Raw genomic sequence first — 22,689 nt, 5'->3', positions numbered from 1 at the left:
AGTATGGAAATAGAAAATAATGTTGATTATATGTGTTGATCTTTATTTGTTAAATAAAAGGGAATAATTATAATTAGAAATATTGATTATAGAATTTTTGGAACTACAGAAGCACGGAATAAAATTAAAAATGTGGATTATGAGTTATTAATTCAAATTTTGTTTTTGGTAAATTTATAAAAGGTTATAATTTACTCTGATTTAAAGAAGGAATAATTTTTATTGCAATTACAGTTGTTTAAATTTGAATATGATATGAAGCTTTTTAATGGTTTTTTTCTTATAAAAAGGACTAGGCAGGAGGAATTTATTAACTCTAAGGTATGATTTCACTGGGTTTTCAGTGAATAGGATATGATGATTCTATTGGACTTAAAGTCTCATAATTAGTGTAGGGCACGATGATTCCACTGGGCATGCAGCTTTATAACTAGAATAGGGTATGATGTTTACACTGGGTATTCAGTGATATAAAGGGAGAAGGAAATTATGAGGGTTTTATTGGGTTTTCAGTGATATGGATTAGAGTAGGTTGGAGGATTTTATTGGTTTACTTTTGAACCATAAAATTCTGCAGCGTATTACAATTATATTGGGTTCTACATGGAATGTATGCAAGGAAAAGGAGAAGGATAATTTTTTCCTTCTCTTTTCTTTCCCTTCTTTTCTCTTCCTTTCTCTTTTTTTTTTTGCTTTTGTTTTTTCTTTTCCCTACTTTTCTTTTCTTTCTTTTTTTCTTTAATCTTTAATTTTTTAATTTTTACTTTTTATCTTTTATTTTACCTATTAAAGGGAATTATTTTTAATTAGATTTATTAATTTGGTTTATTAATTTGGTGATATTAGGGATATATTATTTGGGGCTTTTTCCCCTCTACATATTTTTTATTTATTTTGTTGTATTTTTAATTTTTTTTTACCCCTTGAAATTGGTAAGGATTGGATTTAATTTAAATACTGTTGGGTGTAATTAGATTTTTTTGCTCCTTTTTAATGTTTTTTTCTTTCCTTTAAAGGGCATTTTTATTATAAAAGAAGGTTTAAAAATATACATGAAAATTGATTTGGAGGAGATTTGGAGAAAATTGAAGCGCTATGGTCTAATTAATTAGATGTGATTAAGATTAAGAACAGTCTAAAATGTGTATTGGCTAACAGTCTTTTTAAATACTATATAAGAAATTTGGGTAATTATTTTTGTTCAGATGTCAAATGTAAAGGAGATAGTAGTGGTTAAATTATGTATACCAAAATTGTAAAAATAATACATTGTAATCCATCTCATCATGTCACCCATCTCATTTGAAGTGACTGCAGATGGCTTATGTTAAAATAATTAAAGATATATACTGTATTTCTAAAACAATAAAAATAGAAATTACACTGGAAAATAAAATCATAGTTAAAAGATAGAGAGGGAGGGTCTAGGATACATGGGGGCAGGGAGGGGGAGATGGAATTGCCTCTTAATTCATCAACCACCTTCAGTGTGATGCTTCCATTTTGATCTCCAACCCATCTGGCAGAGCCAGGTCTTAAGGCCTTTATGGAAGGTCAGAAGGGTGGGGGCAGATCTCACCTCAGAGAATAAGACGATCCACAAGGCAGGTCATTAATAAGTATGATTCGATGATTAAGCAATTTTGCTTTACTTTTCTTATTTGACAGAGAGATCTGAGTTGCGAGAAGAAGAAAGAAATCCACTTAATGCACCTGAACAAAGCAACTTGGAGGGAAAAGAAAAAAGTGAAGGTGAGGAATGTTGCATCACTGTCCAATAAAGTACAACAGAAAAGAGAGTGAATACAGAATTGCAGAGTTGGATGGGATATTGGAAGTTATCTAATCCAGGCAGGAGACCCTATATCTTTCCAGACAAATGACTGTCCAGTCTCTTCTTAGTTTCCATCTGTTACTTCTTGTCTTGCCGTCAGGTTTTTGGAGAAAAGATTATTCCCCTCTTCCTTGTGACAGTTTCCCAAATATTGGAAATTACTTTGTGAAGAGGGGTGGGGTCAAATGGCCGCAGCAGCATGGAGCTACCTTGCTTCTAAGAGATATCTCCAAATCCCCACCGTCCGGGTATTCTAGTTCTTTTGAACCGGGCCTGATCCTCCCTGAAGGGGAGGAGTTGCACGGGATGCTACCAGGGGTCTGGTCTGGGGTTGCATACCCCGCCAGATGAATCGGCCTAGTCTCGTGCCGGCGGTAGCGTGAGGTCGGCCAGGCTGCCATGCCTGAGCCAACACTAGCCATGGAAGACAACACAACGCAAAGATTGAAGAAGAGCGGTAACATCTGGAAAGAGGGTGATTTTCAAGCATTAGTGAGGTGAAGAACGATTAAGCAACGTGCTGGTGAGTGCGGAGAGCCAAAAAGACATTCAAAACGGACTTTTAATTTTTTTTTTTACTTATGAAAGCAGAAAAGCCTGTAGTCAGAGTGGAAGCAGCTGATCGGCAACGGGGCATTTAGCAGAAAGTTTTAAAGTCACAGCAAATTGCCCAAAATTATTTTTCTTTTTCTTTGAGGAGATTTAAAGATTTTAAAGATTTGAAGCTTGAATTTGGATTTTATACGGATTCTATTTGGCTTATTAAGGTATTTTTTTCTTTTGATGATGTCACTTCCCTTGGCAACAACTGAGGAGAATTACTAACTGTGACAATCTACTGCCACCTTTTGGTCAGAGGAGTTATTGCAAGGAGTTTTTTTATTTACATTCGTACCAGATGGTCCTTTATCTGTTTTTGCTGGAATGATAGATTGCATTTATTATGTATTTATACTTATGAAGAAAGGATGTTGTCAGCTTCGCTTTGGAACAAGGGAATTTAGGAGAGAAGACATATGGTTGATTAAGACATGGTTATATATCTGTAAAAAGAATAAATTTTTCCATCTGAAAAGAAAAGAATAAATTTTTCCATCTGAAAAGAAAAGAATAATTTTTTCCATCTGAAAAGTCTGAAGAATTCAATGGATAAAGCCTGAAGGATATATCTTGGCAAATGTGGATCAAGGAATATGAAATGGAAATATGGATATTAATAGTACTTTTAAAGAAGAAGATTAAAATTATGACAAAGTTATATATATATATTGTTATGCCGGGCTTCATGTTACGAGCCCCAATTAAGTCTGAAGTATAAATTCAAACGCACACACTGTTGTAAAGTAAACAAAGAGTCAGTTTATCAACAGAAAAATATTGTACACACACACACTTTAATCAGCCAAAGTGCTCTCCCACAAACCACAAGCCTGGAATGCTGTGAAAAGCAAAAACAAAAGCAGAGCAGATAAAGGCAGCTGTGAAGACATCACAGCCACCACCACCCCTTCAAGAGTCCCGAAGCTGTACTTAACTGTGAAATAGTCAAAGAGTCCTGGTAAAATCCTGAAGCCGTCCAAAATCAAACAGCACTCGTCTCTCACCAAACGGATAATCTCCCACACCGAGAGGCAGCGACGCTGGCAATTCATCAGCAGCCCCATTAGCCTAATTGCCCCAGCCACCAGTGTTCTCCCTTATTTTCTATAATACTTGTGCAGTTGTTCCCTTCTCGTCATAAACCTGTGCCTGTGAGCATCTATGAATCCTTCTTCCTCTGAATCTAATGATGATTCACTAATGGGGTCATTAGCTAATGGGCTGCCTGTAACTATCTCATCATCCGATCCTGCTTCACTCCCAGAATCTGCCCCTGACACAGAATCCTCAGTGTCCGAAGCTGTTGGCAGCAAAACTGGTCTCTGATAACGGGAGGATTCTCCCAAACCAACACTCACAGTCCTCGGAGCAGGAACTGGCCCAGAGCCAACCACAACATATACTTATAAGAATAAATGTATGGATAATTATGTATTGATGTAAAGCACTTAAATGAAGATTTATAATTTTAATTGGATTTATCATTTTAATTGGATTCTAATTGGATTTTATTATAAGGAAATTGTATTGAAATTCTATTGAAGAGTTTCTTTTGATGGAAGAGGAATTAATGAAAGAGTAAGACATTAATTGAGTTGCATATGTAATAATGTCCAATTAAGATATTATTGGATTTATAAAATTACTTTTGTGGGTAAAATTTTGGAATAGTGAAATAATGTTATTGAAAATTGAAATTGAAAATTCAGTAGGGATGATTAATATTAATGATTAATTTGGTTAATATTGCTTTTGCTTTAACTATTTGGAGGAGAGGGGTGGTGAAGAGGAAGAGAAAAGAAAATAATAGTGAGAATGAATTTTATAGCTAAGAGGATTTTATTATGAATAAGCAAAGATTATGGAATTATATAAGTGGTTGAATTATGATACAAAATATAAAAAGAAAAAAGTATGGAAATAGAAAATAATGTTGATTATATGTGTTGATCTTTATTTGTTAAATAAAAGGGAATAATTATAATTAGAAATATTGATTATAGAATTTTTGGAACTACAGAAGCACGGAATAAAATTAAAAATGTGGATTATGAGTTATTAATTCAAATTTTGTTTTTGGTAAATTTATAAAAGGTTATAATTTACTCTGATTTAAAGAAGGAATAATTTTTATTGCAATTACAGTTGTTTAAATTTGAATATGATATGAAGCTTTTTAATGGTTTTTTTCTTATAAAAAGGACTAGGCAGGAGGAATTTATTAACTCTAAGGTATGATTTCACTGGGTTTTCAGTGAATAGGATATGATGATTCTATTGGACTTAAAGTCTCATAATTAGTGTAGGGCACGATGATTCCACTGGGCATGCAGCTTTATAACTAGAATAGGGTATGATGTTTACACTGGGTATTCAGTGATATAAAGGGAGAAGGAAATTATGAGGGTTTTATTGGGTTTTCAGTGATATGGATTAGAGTAGGTTGGAGGATTTTATTGGTTTACTTTTGAACCATAAAATTCTGCAGCGTATTACAATTATATTGGGTTCTACATGGAATGTATGCAAGGAAAAGGAGAAGGATAATTTTTTCCTTCTCTTTTCTTTCCCTTCTTTTCTCTTCCTTTCTCTTTTTTTTTTGCTTTTGTTTTTTCTTTTCCCTACTTTTCTTTTCTTTCTTTTTTTCTTTAATCTTTAATTTTTTAATTTTTACTTTTTATCTTTTATTTTACCTATTAAAGGGAATTATTTTTAATTAGATTTATTAATTTGGTTTATTAATTTGGTGATATTAGGGATATATTATTTGGGGCTTTTTCCCCTCTACATATTTTTTATTTATTTTGTTGTATTTTTAATTTTTTTTTACCCCTTGAAATTGGTAAGGATTGGATTTAATTTAAATACTGTTGGGTGTAATTAGATTTTTTTGCTCCTTTTTAATGTTTTTTTCTTTCCTTTAAAGGGCATTTTTATTATAAAAGAAGGTTTAAAAATATACATGAAAATTGATTTGGAGGAGATTTGGAGAAAATTGAAGCGCTATGGTCTAATTAATTAGATGTGATTAAGATTAAGAACAGTCTAAAATGTGTATTGGCTAACAGTCTTTTTAAATACTATATAAGAAATTTGGGTAATTATTTTTGTTCAGATGTCAAATGTAAAGGAGATAGTAGTGGTTAAATTATGTATACCAAAATTGTAAAAATAATACATTGTAATCCATCTCATCATGTCACCCATCTCATTTGAAGTGACTGCAGATGGCTTATGTTAAAATAATTAAAGATATATACTGTATTTCTAAAACAATAAAAATAGAAATTACACTGGAAAATAAAATCATAGTTAAAAGATAGAGAGGGAGGGTCTAGGATACATGGGGGCAGGGAGGGGGAGATGGAATTGCCTCTTAATTCATCAACCACCTTCAGTGTGATGCTTCCATTTTGATCTCCAACCCATCTGGCAGAGCCAGGTCTTAAGGCCTTTATGGAAGGTCAGAAGGGTGGGGGCAGATCTCACCTCAGAGAATAAGACGATCCACAAGGCAGGTCATTAATAAGTATGATTCGATGATTAAGCAATTTTGCTTTACTTTTCTTATTTGACAGAGAGATCTGAGTTGCGAGAAGAAGAAAGAAATCCACTTAATGCAACTGAACAAAGCAACTTGGAGGGAAAAGAAAAAAGTGAAGGTGAGGAATGTTGCATCACTGTCCAATAAAGTACAACAGAAAAGAGAGTGAATACAGAATTGCAGAGTTGGATGGGATATTGGAAGTTATCTAATCCAGGCAGGAGACCCTATATCTTTCCAGACAAATGACTGTCCAGTCTCTTCTTAGTTTCCATCTGTTACTTCTTGTCTTGCCGTCAGGTTTTTGGAGAAAAGATTATTCCCCTCTTCCTTGTGACAGTTTCCCAAATATTGGAAATTACTTTGTGAAGAGGGGTGGGGTCAAATGGCCGCAGCAGCATGGAGCTACCTTGCTTCTAAGAGATATCGCCAAATCCCCACCGTCCGGGTATTCTAGTTCTTTTGAACCGGGCCTGATCCTCCATGAAGGGGAGGAGTTGCACGGGATGCTACCAGGGGTCTGGTCTGGGGTTGCATACCCCGCCAGATGAATCGGCCTAGTCTCGTGCCGGCGGTAGCGTGAGGTCGGCCAGGCTGCCATGCCTGAGCCAACACTAGCCATGGAAGACAACACAACGCAAAGATTGAAGAAGAGCGGTAACATCTGGAAAGAGGGTGATTTTCAAGCATTAGTGAGGTGAAGAACGATTAAGCAACGTGCTGGTGAGTGCGGAGAGCCAAAAAGACATTCAAAACGGACTTTTAATTTTTTTTTTTACTTATGAAAGCAGAAAAGCCTGTAGTCAGAGTGGAAGCAGCTGATCGGCAACGGGGCATTTAGCAGAAAGTTTTAAAGTCACAGCAAATTGCCCAAAATTATTTTTCTTTTTCTTTGAGGAGATTTAAAGATTTTAAAGATTTGAAGCTTGAATTTGGATTTTATACGGATTCTATTTGGCTTATTAAGGTATTTTTTTCTTTTGATGATGTCACTTCCCTTGGCAACAACTGAGGAGAATTACTAACTGTGACAATCTACTGCCACCTTTTGGTCAGAGGAGTTATTGCAAGGAGTTTTTTTATTTACATTCATACCAGATGGTCCTTTATCTGTTTTTGCTGGAATGATAGATTGCATTTATTATGTATTTATACTTATGAAGAAAGGATGTTGTCAGCTTCGCTTTGGAACAAGGGAATTTAGGAGAGAAGACATATGGTTGATTAAGACATGGTTATATATCTGTAAAAAGAATAAATTTTTCCATCTGAAAAGAAAAGAATAAATTTTTCCATCTGAAAAGAAAAGAATAATTTTTTCCATCTGAAAAGTCTGAAGAATTCAATGGACAAAGCCTGAAGGATATATCTTGGCAAATGTGGATCAAGGAATATGAAATGGAAATATGGATATTAATAGTACTTTTAAAGAAGAAGATTAAAATTATGACAAAGTTATATATATATATTGTTATACCGGGCTTCATGTTACGAGCCCCAATTAAGTCTGAAGTATAAATTCAAACGCACACACTGTTGTAAAGTAAACAAAGAGTCAGTTTATCAACAGAAAAATATTGTACACACACACACTTTAATCAGCCAAAGTGCTCTCCCACAAACCACAAGCCTGGAATGCTGTGAAAAGCAAAAACAAAAGCAGAGCAGATAAAGGCAGCTGTGAAGACATCACAGCCACCACCACCCCTTCAAGAGTCCCGAAGCTGTACTTAACTGTGAAATAGTCAAAGAGTCCTGGTAAAATCCTGAAGCCGTCCAAAATCAAACAGCACTCGTCTCTCACCAAACGGATAATCTCCCACACCGAGAGGCAGCGACGCTGGCAATTCATCAGCAGCCCCATTAGCCTAATTGCCCCAGCCACCAGTGTTCTCCCTTATTTTCTATAATACTTGTGCAGTTGTTCCCTTCTCGTCATAAACCTGTGCCTGTGAGCATCTATGAATCCTTCTTCCTCTGAATCTAATGATGATTCACTAATGGGGTCATTAGCTAATAGGCTGCCTGTAACTATCTCATCATCCGATCCTGCTTCACTCCCAGAATCTGCCCCTGACACAGAATCCTCAGTGTCCGAAGCTGTTGGCAGCAAAACTGGTCTCTGATAACGGGAGGATTCTCCCAAACCAACACTCACGGTCCTCGGAGCAGGAACTGGCCCAGAGCCAACCACAACATATACTTATAAGAATAAATGTATGGATAATTATGTATTGATGTAAAGCACTTAAATGAAGGTTTATAATTTTAATTGGATTTATCATTTTAATTGGATTCTAATTGGATTTTATTATAAGGAAATTGTATTGAAATTCTATTGAAGAGTTTCTTTTGATGGAAGAGGAATTAATGAAAGAGTAAGACATTAATTGAGTTGCATATGTAATAATGTCCAATTAAGATATTATTGGATTTATAAAATTACTTTTGTGGGTAAAATTTTGGAATAGTGAAATAATGTTATTGAAAATTGAAATTGAAAATTCAGTAGGGATGATTAATATTAATGATTAATTTGGTTAATATTGCTTTTGCTTTAACTATTTGGAGGAGAGGGGTGGTGAAGAGGAAGAGAAAAGAAAATAATAGTGAGAATGAATTTTATAGCTAAGAGGATTTTATTATGAATAAGCAAAGATTATGGAATTATATAAGTGGTTGAATTATGATACAAAATATAAAAAGAAAAAGGTATGGAAATAGAAAATAATGTTGATTATATGTGTTGATCTTTATTTGTTAAATAAAAGGGAATACAGTGATCCCCCGCTCGTTGCGAGGGTTCCGTTCCAGGAGCCCCCGCAACGAGCGGGTTTTCGCGAAGTAGCGATGCGGAAGTAAAAACACCTTCTGCGCATGTGCAGATTGTGTTTTTATTCCCACAGCGCTAGCGAGGAGCCGAAGATTGGGGGCGGCGCGGCTGTTTGCCGCCGGCATGGAGGGCTTCCTAGCAGCCCCCCAAACCCGGGTTGGGGGTCCGGGGGGCGCTGGCTCTCGCCGCTTTCGAGCTGAATCCGGGAGCGAATTCGCTCCTGGATTCAGCTCGAAAGCGGCGAGAACGAACGGCAAGGAACGCCTTTTCCACGCCGTTCATTCTCGCCGATTTCGAGCTGAATCCAGGAGCGAATTCGCTCCCGGATTCAGCTCGAAAGCGGCGAGAACGAACGGCAAGGAACGCCTTTTCCACGCCGTTCATTCTCGCCGATTTCGAGCTGAATCCGGGAGCGAATTCGCTCCTGGATTCAGCTCGAAAGCGGCGAGAATGAACGGCGTGGAAAAGGCGTTCCTTGCCGTTCGTTCTCGCCGCTTTCGAGCTGAATCCGGGAGCGAATTCGCTCCTGGATTCAGCTCGAAAGCGGCGAGAACGAACGGCAAGGAACGCCTTTTCCACGCCGTTCATTCTCGCCGATTTCGAGCTGAATCCAGGAGCGAATTCGCTCCCGGATTCAGCTCGAAAGCGGCGAGAATGAACGGCAAGGAACGCCTTTTCCACGCCGTTCATTCTCGCCGATTTCGAGCTGAATCCAGGAGCGAATTTGCTCCCGGATTCAGCTCGAAAGCGGCGAGAATGAACGGCGTGGGCGGGCGAAGGGCGGGCGGCAGCGAGGCGTTTGCGTGGGCGGTGGGGAAACTCCTCGCTGACGCCAGCAAGAGGGGGAAGACCCAGGGAAGCCGCTGCCATCTACGCATGCGTGCCCGGCACGCATGCGTAGATGGTATTTTTGACTTCCGGGTTGAAAAATAGCGAAGTACCCTGTTCGCAATGGTTGGGGACGCAATAAACGGGGGATCACTGTAATTATAATTAGAAATATTGATTATAGAATTTTTGGAACTACAGAAGCATGGAATAAAATAAAAAATGTGGATTATGAGTTATTAATTCAAATTTTGTTTTTGGTAAATTTATAAAAGGTTATAATTTACTCTGATTTAAAGAAGGAATAATTTTTATTGCAATTACAGTTGTTTAAATTTGAATATGATATGAAGCTTTTTAATGGTTTTTTTCTTATAAAAAGGACTAGGCAGGAGGAATTTATTAACTCTAAGGTATGATTTCACTGGGTTTTCAGTGAATAGGATATGATGATTCTATTGGACTTAGTCTCATAATTAGTGTAGGGCACGATGATTCCACTGGGCATGCAGCTTTATAAGTAGAATAGGGTATGATGTTTACACTGGGTATTCAGTGATATAAAGGGAGAAGGAAATTATGAGGGTTTTATTGGGTTTTCAGTGATATGGATTAGAGTAGGTTGGAGGATTTTATTGGTTTACTTTTGAACCATAAAATTCTGCAGCGTATTACAATTATATTGGGTTCTACATGGAATGTATGCAAGGTAAAGGAGAAGGATAATTTTTTCCTTCTCTTTTCTTTCCCTTCTTTTCTCTTCCTTTCTCTCTTTTTTTTGCTTTTGTTTTTTCTTTTCCCTACTTTTCTTTTCTTTCTTTTTTTCTTTAATCTTTAATTTTTTAATTTTTACTTTTTATCTTTTATTTTACCTATTAAAGGGAATTATTTTTAATTAGATTTATTAATTTGGTTTATTAATTTGGTGATATTAGAGATATATTATTTGGGGCTTTTCCCCCTCTACATATTTTTTATTTATTTTGTTGTATTTTTTATTTTTTTTTACCCCTTGAAATTGGTAAGGATTGGATTTAATTTAAATACTGTTGGGTGTAATTAGATTTTTTTGCTCCTTTTTAATGTTTTTTTCTTTCCTTTAAAGGGCATTTTTATTATAAAAGAAGGTTTAAAAATATACATGAAAATTGATTTGGAGGAGATTTGGAGAAATCTCTAATGGTCTAATTAATTAGATGTGATTAAGATTAAGAACAGTCTAAAATGTGTATTGGCTAACAGTCTTTTTAAATACTATATAAGAAATTTGGGTAATTATTTTTGTTCAGATGTCAAATGTAAAGGAGATAGTAGTGGTTAAATTATGTATACCAAAATTGTAAAAATAATACATTGTAATCCATCTCATCATGTCACCCATCTCATTTGAAGTGACTGCAGATGGCTTATGTTAAAATAATTAAAGATATATACTGTATTTCTAAAACAATAAAAATAGAAATTACACTGGAAAATAAAATCATAGTTAAAAGATAGAGAGGGAGGGTCTAGGATACATGGGGGCAGGGAGGGGGAGATGGAATTGCCTCTTAATTCATCAACCACCTTCAGTGTGATGCTTCCATTTTGATCTCCAACCCATCTGGCAGAGCCAGGTCTTAAGGCCTTTATGGAAGGTCAGAAGGGTGGGGGCAGATCTCACCTCAGAGAATAAGACGATCCACAAGGCAGGTCATTAATAAGTATGATTCGATGATTAAGCAATTTTGCTTTACTTTTCTTATTTGACAGAGAGATCTGAGTTGCGAGAAGAAGAAAGAAATCCACTTAATGCAACTGAACAAAGCAACTTGGAGGGAAAAGAAAAAAGTGAAGGTGAGGAATGTTGCATCACTGTCCAATAAAGTACAACAGAAAAGAGAGTGAATACAGAATTGCAGAGTTGGATGGGATATTGGAAGTTATCTAATCCAGGCAGGAGACCCTGTATCTTTCCAGACAAATGACTGTCCAGTCTCTTCTTAGTTTCCATCTGTTACTTCTTGTCTTGCCGTCAGGTTTTTGGAGAAAAGATTATTCCCCTCTTCCTTGTGACAGTTTCCCAAATATTGGAAATTACTTTGTGAAGAGGGGTGGGGTCAAATGGCCGCAGCAGCATGGAGCTACCTTGCTTCTAAGAGATATCTCCAAATCCCCACCGTCTGGGTATTCTAGTTCTTTTGAACCGGGCCTGATCCTCCCTGAAGGGGAGGAGTTGCACGGGATGCTACCAGGGGTCTGGTCTGGGGTTGCATACCGCGCCAGATGAATCGGCCTAGTCTCGTGCCGGCGGTAGCGTGAGGTCGGCCAGGCTGCCATGCCTGAGCCAACACTAGCCATGGAAGACAACACAACGCAAAGATTGAAGAAGAGCGGTAACATCTGGAAAGAGGGTGATTTTCAAGCATTAGTGAGGTGAAGAACGATTAAGCAACGTGCTGGTGAGTGCGGAGAGCCAAAAAGACATTCAAAACGGACTTTTAATTTTTTTTTTTACTTATGAAAGCAGAAAAGCCTGTAGTCAGAGTGGAAGCAGCTGATCGGCAACGGGGCATTTAGCAGAAAGTTTTAAAGTCACAGCAAATTGCCCAAAATTATTTTTCTTTTTCTTTGAGGAGATTTAAAGATTTTAAAGATTTGAAGCTTGAATTTGGATTTTATACGGATTCTATTTGGCTTATTAAGGTATTTTTTTCTTTTGATGATGTCACCTCCCTTGGCAACAACTGAGGAGAATTACTAACTGTGACAATCTATTGCCACCTTTTGGTCAGAGGAGTTATTGCAAGGAGTTTTTTTATTTACATTCGTACCAGATGGTCCTTTATCTGTTTTTGCTGGAATGATAGATTGCATTTATTATGTATTTATACTTATGAAGAAAGGATGTTGTCAGCTTCGCTTTGGAACAAGGGAATTTAGGAGAGAAGACATATGGTTGATTAAGACATGGTTATATATCTGTAAAAAGAATAAATTTTTCCATCTGAAAAGAAAAGAATAAATTTTTCCATCTGAAAAGAAAAGAATAATTTTTTCCATCTGAAAAGTCTGAAGAATTCAATGGATAAAGCCTGAAGGATATATCTTGGCAAATGTGGATCAAGGAATATGAAATGGAAATATGGATATTAATAGTACTTTTAAAGAAGAAGATTAAAATTATGACAAAGTTATATATATATATTGTTATGCCGGGCTTCATGTTACGAGCCCCAATTAAGTCTGAAGTATAAATTCAAACGCACACACTGTTGTAAAGTAAACAAAGAGTCAGTTTATCAACAGAAAAATATTGTACACACACACACTTTAATCAGCCAAAGTGCTCTCCCACAAACCACAAGCCTGGAATGCTGTGAAAAGCAAAAACAAAAGCAGAGCAGATAAAGGCAGCTGTGAAGACATCACAGCCACCACCACCCCTTCAAGAGTCCCGAAGCTGTACTTAACTGTGAAATAGTCAAAGAGTCCTGGTAAAATCCTGAAGCCGTCCAAAATCAAACAGCACTCGTCTCTCACCAAACGGATAATCTCCCACACCGAGAGGCAGCGACGCTGGCAATTCATCAGCAGCCCCATTAGCCTAATTGCCCCAGCCACCAGTGTTCTCCCTTATTTTCTATAATACTTGTGCAGTTGTTCCCTTCTCGTCATAAACCTGTGCCTGTGAGCATCTATGAATCCTTCTTCCTCTGAATCTAATGATGATTCACTAATGGGGTCATTAGTTAATAGGCTGCCTGTAACTATCTCATCATCCGATCCTGCTTCACTCCCAGAATCTGCCCCTGACACAGAATCCTCAGTGTCCGAAGCTGTTGGCAGCAAAACTGGTCTCTGATAACGGGAGGATTCTCCCAAACCAACACTCACAGTCCTCGGAGCAGGAACTGGCCCAGAGCCAACCACAACATATACTTATAAGAATAAATGTATGGATAATTATGTATTGATGTAAAGCACTTAAATGAAGATTTATAATTTTAATTGGATTTATCATTTTAATTGGATTCTAATTGGATTTTATTATAAGGAAATTGTATTGAAATTCTATTGAAGAGTTTCTTTTGATGGAAGAGGAATTAATGAAAGAGTAAGACATTAATTGAGTTGCATATGTAATAATGTCCAATTAAGATATTATTGGATTTATAAAATTACTTTTGTGGGTAAAATTTTGGAATAGTGAAATAATGTTATTGAAAATTGAAATTGAAAATTCAGTAGGGATGATTAATATTAATGATTAATTTGGTTAATATTGCTTTTGCTTTAACTATTTGGAGGAGAGGGGTGGTGAAGAGGAAGAGAAAAGAAAATAATAGTGAGAATGAATTTTATAGCTAAGAGGATTTTATTATGAATAAGCAAAGATTATGGAATTATATAAGTGGTTGAATTATGATACAAAATATAAAAAGAAAAAGGTATGGAAATAGAAAATAATGTTGATTATATGTGTTGATCTTTATTTGTTAAATAAAAGGGAATAATTATAATTAGAAATATTGATTATAGAATTTTTGGAACTACAGAAGCATGGAATAAAATAAAAAATGTGGATTATGAGTTATTAATTCAAATTTTGTTTTTGGTAAATTTATAAAAGGTTATAATTTACTCTGATTTAAAGAAGGAATAATTTTTATTGCAATTACAGTTGTTTAAATTTGAATATGATATGAAGCTTTTTAATGGTTTTTTTCTTATAAAAAGGACTAGGCAGGAGGAATTTATTAACTCTAAGGTATGATTTCACTGGGTTTTCAGTGAATAGGATATGATGATTCTATTGGACTTAGTCTCATAATTAGTGTAGGGCACGATGATTCCACTGGGCATGCAGCTTTATAACTAGAATAGGGTATGATGTTTACACTGGGTATTCAGTGATATAAAGGGAGAAGGAAATTATGAGGGTTTTATTGGGTTTTCAGTGATATGGATTAGAGTAGGTTGGAGGATTTTATTGGTTTACTTTTGAACCATAAAATTCTGCAGCGTATTACAATTATATTGGGTTCTACATGGAATGTATGCAAGGAAAAGGAGAAGGATAATTTTTTCCTTCTCTTTTCTTTCCCTTCGTTTCTCTTCCTTTCTCTTTTTTTTTTGCTTTTGTTTTTTCTTTTCCCTACTTTTCTTTTCTTTCTTTTTTTCTTTAATCTTTAATTTTTTAATTTTTACTTTTTATCTTTTATTTTACCTATTAAAGGGAATTATTTTTAATTAGATTTATTAATTTGGTTTATTAATTTGGTGATATTAGGGATATATTATTTGGGGCTTTTTCCCCTCTACATATTTTTTATTTATTTTGTTGTATTTTTTATTTTTTTTTACCCCTTGAAATTGGTAAGGATTGGATTTAATTTAAATACTGTTGGGTGTAATTAGATTTTTTTGCTCCTTTTTAATGTTTTTTTCTTTCCTTTAAAGGGCATTTTTATTATAAAAGAAGGTTTAAAAATATACATGAAAATTGATTTGGAGGAGATTTGGAGAAAATTGAAGCGCTATGGTCTAATTAATTAGATGTGATTAAGATTAAGAACAGTCTAAAATGTGTATTGGCTAACAGTCTTTTTAAATACTATATAAGAAATTTGGGTAATTATTTTTGTTCAGATGTCAAATGTAAAGGAGATAGTAGTGGTTAAATTATGTATACCAAAATTGTAAAAATAATACATTGTAATCCATCTCATCATATCACCCATCTCATTTGAAGTGACTGCAGATGGCTTATGTTAAAATAATTAAAGATATATACTGTATTTCTAAAACAATAAAAATAGAAATTACACTGGAAAATAAAATCATAGTTAAAAGATAGAGAGGGAGGGTCTAGGATACATGGGGGCAGGGAGGGGGAGATGGAATTGCCTCTTAATTCATCAACCACCTTCAGTGTGATGCTTCCATTTTGATCTCCAACCCATCTGGCAGAGCCAGGTCTTAAGGCTTTTATGGAAGGTCAGAAGGGTGGGGGCAGATCTCACCTCAGAGAATAAGACGATCCACAAGGCAGGTCATTAATAAGTATGATTCGATGATTAAGCAATTTTGCTTTACTTTTCTTATTTGACAGAGAGATCTGAGTTGCGAGAAGAAGAAAGAAATCCACTTAATGCAACTGAACAAAGCAACTTGGAGGGAAAAGAAAAAAGTGAAGGTGAGGAATGTTGCATCACTGTCCAATAAAGTACAACAGAAAAGAGAGTGAATACAGAATTGCAGAGTTGGATGGGATATTGGAAGTTATCTAATCCAGGCAGGAGACCCTATATCTTTCCAGACAAATGACTGTCCAGTCTCTTCTTAGTTTCCATCTGTTACTTCTTGTCTTGCCGTCAGGTTTTTGGAGAAAAGATTATTCCCCTCTTCCTTGTGACAGTTTCCCAAATATTGGAAATTACTTTGTGAAGAGGGGTGGGGTCAAATGGCCGCAGCAGCATGGAGCTACCTTGCTTCTAAGAGATATCTCCAAATCCCCACCGTCTGGGTATTCTAGTTCTTTTGAACCGGGCCTGATCCTCCCTGAAGGGGAGGAGTTGCATGGGATGCTACCAGGGGTCTGGTCTGGGGTTGCATACCCCGCCAGATGAATCGGCCTAGTCTCGTGCCGGCGGTAGCGTGAGGTCGGCCAGGCTGCCATGCCTGAGCCAACACTAGCCATGGAAGACAACACAACGCAAAGATTGAAGAAGAGCGGTAACATCTGGAAAGAGGGTGATTTTCAAGCATTAGTGAGGTGAAGAACGATTAAGCAACGTGCTGGTGAGTGCGGAGAGCCAAAAAGACATTCAAAACGGACTTTTAATTTTTTTTTTTTACTTATGAAAGCAGAAAAGCCTGTAGTCAGAGTGGAAGCAGCTGATCGGCAACGGGGCATTTAGCAGAAAGTTTTAAAGTCACAGCAAATTGCCCAAAATTATTTTTCTTTTTCTTTGAGGAGATTTAAAGATTTTAAAGATTTGAAGCTTGAATTTGGATTTTATACGGATTCTATTTGGCTTATTAAGGTATTTTTTTCTTTTGATGATGTCACTTCCCTTGGCAACAACTGAGGAGAATTACTAACTGTGACAATCTACTGCCACCTTTTGGTCAGAGGAGTTATTGCAAGGAGTTTTTTTATTTACATTCGTACCAGATGGTCCTTTATCTGTTTTTGCTGGAATGATAGATTGCATTTATTATGTATTTATACTTATGAAGAAAGGATGTTGTCAGCTTCGCTTTGGAACAAGGGAATTTAGGAGAGAAGACATATGGTTGATTAAGACATGGTTATATATCTGTAAAAAGAATAAATTTTTCCATCTGAAAAGAAAAGAATAAATTTTTCCATCTGAAAAGAAAAGAATAATTTTTTCCATCTGAAAAGTCTGAAGAATTCAATGGATAAAGCCTGAAGGATATATCTTGGCAAATGTGGATCAAGGAATATGAAATGGAAATATGGATATTAATAGTACTTTTAAAGAAGAAGATTAAAATTATGACAAAGTTATATATATATATTGTTATGCCGGGCTTCATGTTACGAGCCCCAATTAAGTCTGAAGTATAAATTCAAACGCACACACTGTTGTAAAGTAAACAAAGAGTCAGTTTATCAACAGAAAAATATTGTACACACACACACTTTAATCAGCCAAAGTGCTCTCCCACAAACCACAAGCCTGGAACGCTGTGAAAAGCAAAAACAAAAGCAGAGCAGATAAAGGCAGCTGTGAAGACATCACAGCCACCACCACCCCTTCAAGAGTCCTGAAGCTGTACTTAACTGTGAAATAGTCAAAGAGTCCTGGTAAAATCCTGAAGCCGTCCAAAATCAAACAGCACTCGTCTCTCACCAAACGGATAATCTCCCACACCGAGAGGCAGCGACGCTGGCAATTCATCAGCAGCCCCATTAGCCTAATTGCCCCAGCCACCAGTGTTCTCCCTTATTTTCTATAATACTTGTGCAGTTGTTCCCTTCTCGTCATAAACCTGTGCCTGTGAGCAACTATGAATCCTTCTTCCTCTGAATCTAATGATGATTCACTAATGGGGTCATTAGCTAATGGGCTGCCTGTAACTATCTCATCATCCGATCCTGCTTCACTCCCAGAATCTGCCCCTGACACAGAATCCTCAGTGTCCGAAGCTGTTGGCAGCAAAACTGGTCTCTGATAACGGGAGGATTCTCCCAAACCAACACTCACAGTCCTCGGAGCAGGAACTGGCCCAGAGCCAACCACAACATATACTTATAAGAATAAATGTATGGATAATTATGTATTGATGTAAAGCACTTAAATGAAGATTTATAATTTTAATTGGATTTATCATTTTAATTGGATTCTAATTGGATTTTATTATAAGGAAATTGTATTGAAATTCTATTGAAGAGTTTCTTTTGATGGAAGAGGAATTAATGAAAGAGTAAGACATTAATTGAGTTGCATATGTAATAATGTCCAATTAAGATATTATTGGATTTATAAAATTACTTTTGTGGGTAAAATTTTGGAATAGTGAAATAATGTTATTGAAAATTGAAATTGAAAATTCAGTAGGGATGATTAATATTAATGATTAATTTGGTTAATATTGCTTTTGCTTTAACTATTTGGAGGAGAGGGGTGGTGAAGAGGAAGAGAAAAGAAAATAATAGTGAGAATGAATTTTATAGCTAAGAGGATTTTATTATGAATAAGCAAAGATTATGGAATTATATAAGTGGTTGAATTATGATACAAAATATAAAAAGAAAAAGGTATGGAAATAGAAAATAATGTTGATTATATGTGTTGATCTTTATTTGTTAAATAAAAGGGAATAATTATAATTAGAAATATTGATTATAGAATTTTTGGAACTACAGAAGCACGGAATAAAATTAAAAATGTGGATTATGAGTTATTAATTCAAATTTTGTTTTTGGTAAATTTATAAAAGGTTATAATTTACTCTGATTTAAAGAAGGAATAATTTTTATTGCGATTACAGTTGTTTAAATTTGAATATGATATGAAGCTTTTTAATGGTTTTTTTCTTATAAAAAGGACTAGGCAGGAGGAATTTATTAACTCTAAGGTATGATTTCACTGGGTTTTCAGTGAATAGGATATGATGATTCTATTGGACTTAAAGTCTCATAATTAGTGTAGGGCACGATGATTCCACTGGGCATGCAGCTTTATAACTAGAATAGGGTATGATGTTTACACTGGGTATTCAGTGATATAAAGGGAGAAGGAAATTATGAGGGTTTTATTGGGTTTTCAGTGATATGGATTAGAGTAGGTTGGAGGATTTTATTGGTTTACTTTTGAACCATAAAATTCTGCAGCGTATTACAATTATATTGGGTTCTACATGGAATGTATGCAAGGAAAAGGAGAAGGATAATTTTTTCCTTCTCTTTTCTTTCCCTCCTTTTCTCTTCCTTTCTCTTTTTTTTTGCTTTTGTTTTTTCTTTTCCCTACTTTTCTTTTCTTTCTTTTTTTTTTTAATATTTAATTTTTTAATTTTTACTTTTTATCTTTTATTTTACCTATTAAAGGGAATTATTTTTAATTAGATTTATTAATTTGGTTTATTAATTTGGTGATATTAGGGATATATTATTTGGGGCTTTTTCCCCTCTACATATTTTTTATTTATTTTGTTGTATTTTTTATTTTTTTTTACCCCTTGAAATTGGTAAGGATTGGATTTAATTTAAATACTGTTGGGTGTAATTAGATTTTTTTGCTCCTTTTTAATGTTTTTTTCTTTCCTTTAAAGGGCATTTTTATTATAAAAGAAGGTTTAAAAATATACATGAAAATTGATTTGGAGGAGATTTGGAGAAAATTGAAGCGCTATGGTCTAATTAATTAGATGTGATTAAGATTAAGAACAGCCTAAAATGTGTATTGGCTAACAGTCTTTTTAAATACTATATAAGAAATTTGGGTAATTATTTTTGTTCAGATGTCAAATGTAAAGGAGATAGTAGTGGTTAAATTATGTATACCAAAATTGTAAAAATAATACATTGTAATCCATCTCATCATGTCACCCATCTCATTTGAAGTGACTGCAGATGGCTTATGTTAAAATAGTTAAAGATATATACTGTATTTCTAAAACAATAAAAATAGAAATTACACTGGAAAATAAAATCATAGTTAAAAGATAGAGAGGGAGGGTCTAGGATACATGGGGGGAGGGAGGGGGAGATGGAATTGCCTCTTAATTCATCAACCACCTTCAGTGTGATGCTTCCATTTTGATCTCCAACCCATCTGGCAGAGCCAGGTCTTAAGGCCTTTATGGAAGGTCAGAAGGGTGGGGGCAGATCTCACCTCAGAGAATAAGACGATCCACAAGGCAGGTCATTAATAAGTATGATTCGATGATTAAGCAATTTTGCTTTACTTTTCTTATTTGACAGAGAGTTCTGAGTTGCGAGAAGAAGAAAGAAATCCACTTAATGCAATTGAACTAAGCAACTTGGAGGGAAAAGAAAAAAGTGAAGGTGAGGAATGTTGCATCACTGTCCAATAAAGTACAACAGAAAAGAGAGTGAATACAGAATTGCAGAGTTGGATGGGATATTGGAAGTTATCTAATCCAGGCAGGAGACCCTATATCATTCCAGACAAATGACTGTCCAGTCTCTTCTTAAAAACCTCCAATGATGGAGCACACTTAGTAATTGTGAAAGTTATGGATTCTCAATTGCTCACCTTGGATCCCTTCTTTCTTTTAAAATCATAAAAGCCTTAAAAATTTACATTTTAAATTTTTTTTAAAGTTTAATTACAAAAGTTCAGATTTTTTTAAAAAAATGGTTTTATGAATTGTTTATTATTTTTGGTAATAAATTGTTCTAAGTTTAGTCACTGAATCCCTTTTTTCTTTTAATTTTTTAAAAAAACTTATTAAAATTTGGTGACTTAAACAATTGAAAATTAAAAATGTAATTTCATTTAGTTTAAAATTGAATTCAATTGTGAAAGCAGTAGAATCCTCATGATGTGGGAACAATTACTTTCATCCCATTCCCTGTAGCTCTGAAGTAAGTACTCGTAGGTTAGTACAGCATAGCCAATGTATTTTGCTTTCATGATTTAAATTTAATAACATCAGAACCAGATTAAACAATTCCTACTTGTTATTCTTTATTTCAGAAACTTCTAGGCTTTGAATCTTAAAAGGAGTCAGGTGTGACTTTTTCAAAGATGAAAGGTGACAAGATGAAAGTACTTCTACTCTTCAGTCCAATTCATGCATTACCTCCTTTTATCAATTTTGCTGAATTGGTTTTATTTGCTGCTCGGTCTTTCTTCGTCTCTGGGAAGAATCATTACCAACTGAATGATTTAACAGCAGAGCTTCAGCCTGAGACCAGCATACCCCTTGCCACCCTCTTCATCCTTTTCTAAAATGGTCAACTTGAATATTTAAGAAATTAATGTCTCATAACAAGACAATGCCTTCAACTGCATAGACAGTCATTTATATTTTCAAACTATTGTTCACAACAAATAATAAGGTGTGTGTGTATGGGGGGGGAAATCTTTGAAAGAGCTAATCAAAATCATTCGAACAATTGTATATGGGAAGGATCCAGGAGACAGAAGAATTCTGAGATTGCACATGACAACACCCTGCCTGTTTCTTGGTTTTCATATAACTTTACAAAAGCCATAATCCTCACCATACTTTTTCTGCCCATTTTTAATAGTCCTCACAGTTACTCTTTTGCAACAATTTGTATATGAGGCTTTGAAGACTTAAAATTTTTAAAATACACTTTTTCATACTTAATGCCTTCTTCAAATATGTTTGCACTAATATTCATAAAGGTGTGGCTTTTTCAAGAATTATAAAGTGAGCCAGAAATGAAACATTATTTTTTTTTTACTGAAACTCAGTTTTTTAGATATATATATATATATATACAAATATATTTATTTATTTTATTTTAAAAACATTGCACTGGCTAGCACTTATAGATTTGTAATTTAAAATGTATGTAAAGCTGGTTCCTAGTTCTCATAATTATGGGGGAAATATCAAATCTAGATTTCTGCTGCTGAGATGCTATGAAGAATTGGGCAACAGTTTGCTCTTTACCTCCACTGTGTTGCTACAATGTTCCCTACAGCAGTGTTTCCCAAACTTGGCAACTTGAAGATACCTGGACTTCAATTCCCAGAATTCCCCAGCCAGCATTTGTGCAGAGAACAATAGTTAAAAGAAAAAAAGGGGGGGAGTTAATTAATTAAATAAATGACTTTCAAATTTTATTACAGCAACTAAAATTAAAGTTGCACTTTGGGTTTTTATTTAGGAATGTTGGTGCTTGCATAGTAATAAATGTACAGAAATTATATAAATCTCTCCCCTCCCCCTTAACTCTGGGAATATGAATATAGAAAGAGTAAAGGAACAAACAAGTGTTTTCCTGCTTAGGTGCAAACAAAAATATAGCAGATATCAAAGTAATCAAAACTGTTACAGATTTCTTCCAAAAATGATGTCTTCAAAAAGACCCTAATAGAAGGAAATCAGTGTATTGCTCTGGGAAAACACAGCACTTGTTTTTCCTTTGCACTAATGGAAGGAGAATCAGTGCAATGATTCCTAAATGTCCTATTTCTTTTCAAAGAGGTTACATGAGCAGGATTATAAAAGGTTAATTCTGACTGTACTGTAAATTGGGGTTTGTTTCTATTAAATTAAAATAAATGTAAAAACAACTATCGGTATAAATAAATGTAAAAGCAACAATAAAAACACAATGGATATCCATTTCACTGTCAATATACCTGAGAGTGAGGCCTTGTTCTTGGAGGCAAATGATGGAGTTATCATGTTAAGCATGCCACAATTTAGGTAGCATCAGATGTTGGTCATTTGGTGGCATTATCACAGATAATGCCTTTCCACGTTGCAAAACACTTCACTTGTAGTTGCTTACTCCAATCATATGTTCCTTACTATAAGCTTAAAGTTGCATCTTCAGAATGTAAACACCAGAGTATTCTTTGATGTAAC

The 22,689-nt window shown here is 35.1% G+C and overlaps 1 protein-coding gene across 2 annotated transcripts in view; it reads left to right on the top strand.

The window, feature by feature from the left end:
* Positions 1-22,457, top strand: part of LOC139161989 (uncharacterized) — a 77,229-nt gene extending 54,772 nt beyond the window's left edge. For both annotated transcript variants that reach the window (XM_070741888.1, XM_070741886.1), the window contains 6 exons: positions 1,669-1,752; positions 6,013-6,096; positions 11,392-11,475; positions 15,734-15,817; positions 20,078-20,161; positions 20,817-22,457. In XM_070741888.1, coding sequence (XP_070597989.1) covers positions 1,669-1,752; positions 6,013-6,096; positions 11,392-11,475; positions 15,734-15,817; positions 20,078-20,161; positions 20,817-20,833 — 437 coding nt within the window. In that variant the 3' untranslated portion in view covers positions 20,834-22,457. The remainder of the gene's footprint in view (positions 1-1,668; positions 1,753-6,012; positions 6,097-11,391; positions 11,476-15,733; positions 15,818-20,077; positions 20,162-20,816) is intronic.
* Positions 22,458-22,689: the final 232 nt, after the last annotated feature.

This window comes from Erythrolamprus reginae, chromosome 2 (assembly GCF_031021105.1).
Source record: "Erythrolamprus reginae isolate rEryReg1 chromosome 2, rEryReg1.hap1, whole genome shotgun sequence".
NCBI lineage: Eukaryota > Metazoa > Chordata > Lepidosauria > Squamata > Dipsadidae > Erythrolamprus > Erythrolamprus reginae.
Note: the sequence above shows the minus strand (reverse complement) of the source record. Positions and strands in the feature narration are given on the sequence as shown.